Source organism: Erithacus rubecula (genome assembly GCF_903797595.1).
Source record: "Erithacus rubecula genome assembly, chromosome: 23".
Classification (NCBI taxonomy): Eukaryota; Metazoa; Chordata; class Aves; order Passeriformes; family Muscicapidae; genus Erithacus; species Erithacus rubecula.
Window position 1 is genome coordinate 7,273,624 of NC_136675.1, and position 5,513 is coordinate 7,279,136.

The 5,513-nt window shown below is 64.4% G+C and overlaps 1 protein-coding gene across 1 annotated transcript; it reads left to right on the top strand.

The window, feature by feature from the left end:
* The first annotated feature begins 517 nt into the window (after positions 1-517).
* Positions 518-2,705, top strand: GPR3 (G protein-coupled receptor 3). Its single transcript, XM_079325779.1, has one exon. It carries the CDS (start codon positions 963-965, stop codon positions 1,947-1,949), a length of 987 nt encoding a protein of 328 aa, XP_079181905.1. The 5' UTR covers positions 518-962; the 3' UTR covers positions 1,950-2,705.
* The last annotated feature ends 2,808 nt before the right edge of the window (positions 2,706-5,513 follow it).

Genomic DNA, 5,513 nt, shown 5'->3' on the forward strand with positions numbered 1-5,513 from the left:
GGCGCGCGCGCTCCCGCGCTGCCCGCGCGGGCGCTGATTGGCTGCGGCGCGCCATTGACGTCACAGCGGGGCTCGGGGCTGGGGGGGCCGTGAGTCACCCCGAGCCCCCCGGACCCCCCCGGCCCCGCTCGGCCGCTATAACTCGGCGGCGCCCATGGCAGCGGGGCCCAGCCGGGCAGCGAGCGCAGTGCGGGCCCGGCAGCGCGGCAGGTGAGTGCCCGGCACCGGGGGCACAGAAACCGGGGCACAGGAACCGGGGGGCACTAGCACCGGGGGCACCGGCACCGGGGGCACAGGCACCGGGGGGCACCGGCACCGGGGGGCACCGGCACCGGGGGCACAGGAACCGGGGGGCACAGGAACCGGGGGGCACCGGCACCGGGGGCACAGGAACCGGGGGGCACCGGCACCGGGGGGGAGCCCTCTCTGCTCTGTGGGGAGGGTGGCGAGGGCAAAGCCCGGGCAGGGGCTGCACTGCCCGCATAGACCCCCAAGGTGAGAAGGGATGCGCCGGAGCGGGTAGGAGGGGTCTGTTCCCGCTGATCGGGGAAGCAGGGTCACCCCCTTTTCCTGCAGCTTGGGATCCCCTCACTTTGGCCCCGAACTCCTCGCGGGGGAGGGTGTTTTCCTCTGCCAGTCCTGCTGCCCTGGATTTATCCATCAAATCGGGCAGTGTCCAACCCCCAGCAGCTCAGGCGGGCAGGAGCAGGGATGGTGAGTGTGTGTGTGTGTATGTGTGTGTGTGTTCCTTCCCCTTTATCCACCTATTTATTTTAACACTAAACTATCTCGTCCAGAAAAATCTCCTCGGAGCAAACAGTGAGCACACCCTCAAGCTTCACTGCCCTGCCCACCCTCCTGAAGACAACTTTGGAGAGGTTCTGTCCCGTCTGGGCGGCACAGGGGCAGCTCGTGGACAGCAGGTGCCGGGGGGCTGCTCTCGCAGGTCACCCTCTGCCATCATGATGGAGAAAGGGCCCCCCAACTCCAGCGAAGGCCAGCAGGGCTGGTTCTCAGCCCGGAACGGCAGCGGCAGCTCCTTGGATCTCGAGTCCGTGGTGCAGCCTCTCGCCCTGAACCCGTGGGACGTTGTGCTCTGCATCTCGGGGACCGTCATCTCCTGTGAGAACGCCATCGTGGTGGTGGTCATCATCTACACGCCGGCCTTCCGCGCCCCCACCTTCCTCCTGATCGGCAGCCTGGCCGCAGCCGACCTGCTGGCGGGTTTGGGGCTGATCCTGCACTTCGCCTTCGTGTACTTGGCCCCGTCGGAGGCGGTCAGCCTGCTCACCGTGGGGCTGCTGGTCACCTCCTTCACGGCCAGCGTCAGCAGCCTGCTGACCATCACCATCGACCGCTACCTGTCCCTCTACAGCGCCCTGACCTACTACTCGGAGAGGACGGTCACCAGGACTCACATCATGCTGGTCCTCACCTGGGGAGCCTCCATCTGCTACGGGCTGCTGCCCGTCCTGGGCTGGAACTGCCTGCAGGAGCCCTCGGCCTGCAGCGTGGTGCGCCCGCTGACCAGGAGCCACCTGGCGCTGCTGTCCGTGTCGCTGCTGGCGGCGTTCGCCGTGATGCTGCAGCTCTACGTGCAGATCTGCCGCCTGGTGTGCCGGCACGCGCAGCAGATCGCCGTGCAGCGCCACTTCCTCGCCAGCTCCCACGATGTCACCAGCCGCAAGGGCATGGCCACGCTGGCCGTCATCCTGGGCACCTTCGCGTCCTGCTGGCTGCCGCTGGCCGTGTGCGCGCTGCTGGGCGACGCGCGCTCCCCGCCGCTCTACACCTACGCCGCGCTGCTGCCCGCCGCGCACGGCTCGCTGCTCAACCCCCTCATCTACGCCTTCCGCAACCCGGACATCCAGAAGGTGCTGTGGGCCGTGTGCTGCGGCTGCTGCTCCTCCGCGCCGCCGTGCCGCTCCCGCTCCCCCAGTGACGTCTGAGGCGCCCCCCCGCACCTCTCGCTCGCCCGTGGCAGGGGGATGCGCTCCGAGCCTCCCTTTCCGTTCCCCGAGGCACATTGCAGGAGCTCCTGGAACCGAGCAGCTCTTCCTGGCCTCATCCTTTTTGGGCACAACGCTTTCTTTTCGCCTATTTTTCCACTTTTTGAATAGAGAGAGAAACGTATTTTTTATCCATAATATAATCTATATTTATGAGTGAGAGAGAGGGGGCAGATCCTCATATTTTCTTTATAAGTATTTATGATGCTTTATTTTCTTAAGGCTGGGGAAACACCAGGAACGTTCATCCCCCTCTTGTTTTTTTTTTTTTTATTACCTTGTTATTTACCTCAGACAGTCAAAATATATTTTTTACATTTGGGGAAGGGGTGGAGAGACTCGTTGCCAGAGGAGGAGGGACTCAATCCCCTGTCCTCCCCTCTCCTTCTCCTAGCCGTCCATCCATTTATTTATTTATTGGTATTTGAATTATTATTTAATTTGATTTCCGTGCCTCCCTCCCGCCGCCCAGCGCTGGGCCCTGCTGCCCTCTAGTGCTCGCTGCCTTCAGGAGGGGCTGCCGGAGGCTCTGCGCCCCCAAACCCACAAGTCTTGGGGTCCCCTGTGTGCTGTCACCCCCCCTCGCGGCACCCAGGGCTCCCCCTGCCAAAGCCTTTCTTTGCACTGGGGTTGGATTTGCACATTTCTGGGCTGGGGAATGGATGTGAGGGGCCCCTGGTGCAGGGGACCCTTGGGGATGGGGATCCCCTGGGGATGGGGATCCCTTCGGATCCCCTCTGGATGGGGCCTCTCGGTGCGTCTGGGTGGGGTGGGGGGGCTGCTTCTTGTTTACAGCTCTGGGAGGGGAATAAATGAATTTGTGGTACGAGGTGCGGCTGTTTGGTGTGGGGAGGGGTGGGATTTGTTTCCCGAGGGGGCAGACGAGGCTGAGGCTCCCGACCCCCATCAGGGCCCCCCCGCTCCGTTTCCCTGCTCCGGGTAAGAGATGCCGAGTGACAGCGCTGCCCCCACCCATCACATCCTGTTAGCAGGAGCTGGCCCGGGGGAGCAGCGCTGAGCCCCGACCATCCTCATCCTCAGAGCCCCGCCGGCACAGGGGCTGCATCCGGCTCTGCTGGTGACATCCGAATGTCCCCCCGCCCAGGGGTGGTGTTCCCACCCGGGCCCTGCATCCAGCAGGAACCTCTGCCTCCATCTGTGCCCCCCGGTCCCTCCCCTGTGAAGGGGGCACGGGGGGCCGTGCCCAGCACCCCCGCACTGATTCCGGCGCTCCCGAAGTCACCAGGCACACGGGATCGGAGCGCCCACCCTGCTGCCCCGGCTGCCCGCGGGGTCAATGATAGCACAGCTAATTAGGGCGTCCCCAGAGCCCCCGGAGCCCCCCGGGTGAGGAGCAGCGGGTCTCTCACAGCCCTTTGTGCATCCGCCGGGTGCGGCAGAGCCCGGGGCGGGCGAGTGGCCGGGCCCCTCTCGGTGCCCTGGGGACCTGGTGGCAGCCCCGGGGCCGGGGCTGTTTATTGCAAAGGAAATGAAGATTTGCATGGGCTGAGCGCTGTGTCAGCAGGGCTGGGGGGAGATGGGGCCGGGGGGGGCCGGAGGACCCTCAGATCTGCTCCTGCTCTCCCGGGCTGCGCTCGGCGCTGGGCACGGGGAATTTCGGGCTCCCCTTGTCCTTACCGAGGTTCAGCCAGAGCTGCAGGTGTTCGTTCTGCTCCAGGGCTCAGCTGAGCTAATTCCCGAGCCTGCCTCCCCCAGCAGTGAAAAATCCCCTAATTCCCAGCTCCGCTGCATTCAGGGGCGGTTTTTACCTGGTGATTCTTAGGTCACCATCACATGGCAGCTGAAACAGCTTTTCTGTCCCTCGTGCCTCCCTGCTGATGTCTTCAGAGGGAGCTTCTCCTCGGTGTGCGAGCCCATCCAGTTCCTGCCCCTCCCTGGGGTCGCTGTCACTTCCCCTGGGTGACACACCGGAGTGTGCAGGGCACCGTTCAGGTCTGCTGGAGCCCTGCTCAGGCTCCCACCCGCCAGGGCCGGCGGCGGGGGTGGGCAGGGGGCTGCAGCCCCCCCCTCCCAGCTCCGCCAGGGCTGTGCCGTGGCTGATGAGCTTCCCAGACGGACCGAGGGCATTCAGGGGGCTCAGGAGCCGCCGTGACCCACAGTGACAACGGGGCTTCAAAAGCCATCGCAGCTCAAGCCAGGCATTCCCCCAGGACCAGAAACTCGGGGGCAGTGGGAGCTGAGCCCTCACTGAGTTCTTGTCACCACCACCCTGAGAATGTCACCCTCACAGCCCCGTCCCCTGCTGCAGCTCCGTGTGCCCCTGCCCAGGTGGGAAGCGCCCCTTTGGCTCCTACCTGTGCCGGTTCCTGTCAGGATGGGTGAGGGTGGAGCACGGGCTGCAGGAAGCCACGAGCCGGCGCTGCCTGCGCTGGCTGCTCCCCCAGGGACGCTCCCGGCCCTTGGGGATGATGGAGCAGGCGGCACCGGGCGGGGAGATCCTGCAGGGCCCAGCCTGCTCCCTTTTTTGGCGGAGAAAGATGCAGAAAGTGAAGCTATAAAAAAGAGTCAAATCCATCCAAGAAGGTGCCAGAGCGCTGAGCAGCCACCCCCACGCCAGGGATGTGCAGGAGAGGCTCAGGGGGGACCAACAGCCCAACTTTGGGGTTAAAATATGAGCTGAGAGACGTGGGCACAGCCTCACCCCAGCTGTGCTTGCACATCTGGCAGGGCCAGCCCTTCCCAGCTCCCAGCAGATGCCGCAAGCACAGGCAGCTCTTGCCTCCCTTGCTGCAGTACAGGCAGGGGGAAGGGTTGGGGTTTGCTCCCCTTCTCCCGTGTGAGCAGCCCTGGTCCTGTTGGCAGCAGTGGAGCCCAGACCTGGCTCCCAGCACTTGCCCTTGGCCACCGTGCAGGTGAGAGAGCTGACAGCACCCACAACAGAGCCAGGGCTGGTCCCAAACCACCCGCCCTGGAGCCCCTGCTCCCGCCCTGGTGCCAAAACCATCTGGGTTTTGCCAGATGGGAGGAGGGAAGGAGGTTGCTGCGACCTCAAAACTCCTCCTGGCACCCTGAACCCCAAGTCCCCTGCCTGGGGCACAGCTGAGAGCTGCCCTTCCCCACAGCTCATGCCAGGGATGGCTCTCTGCTCTCAGTGCCTTACTGGAGTTCCCCACGATGGGACCACGAGTCCTGAGGTTCCTCCTGCCCCACCCTGGGACTGCCGGGCCGTGGGGAGGGCTGGCAGTTCCAGTTATGGGCCTGGGTTACATCTAAGCTAGAAACCTCAGCCCTGGCTGGGGGGATTTTGTTTCCTTGGAAGCAGGAGCAGGCAGGAAATGAAGAAAACACGGCCCTGCTGTAAGTGTTTTACCAAATGCCGGAGGCAGCGGGAGGCATTTCCCAGCACAGCTCAGCCTCGAGCATCATCCCCAGCCACCACCATGGCTCTGGAGGCATCAGATGGTGCTTCCCAGGGAGGGAAGTCTGTCTGAAAGGGCTGTGCTTGGTGGGAAACAGCAAAGTTCATGGAGAGGGGGTCAGCAG

What these genes read in the sequence shown, in the direction of transcription:
- GPR3 (XM_079325779.1), top strand. Translation starts at nt 963, where the DNA reads ATGATGGAGAAAGGGCCCCCCAACTCCAGCGAAGGCCAGCAGGGCTGG.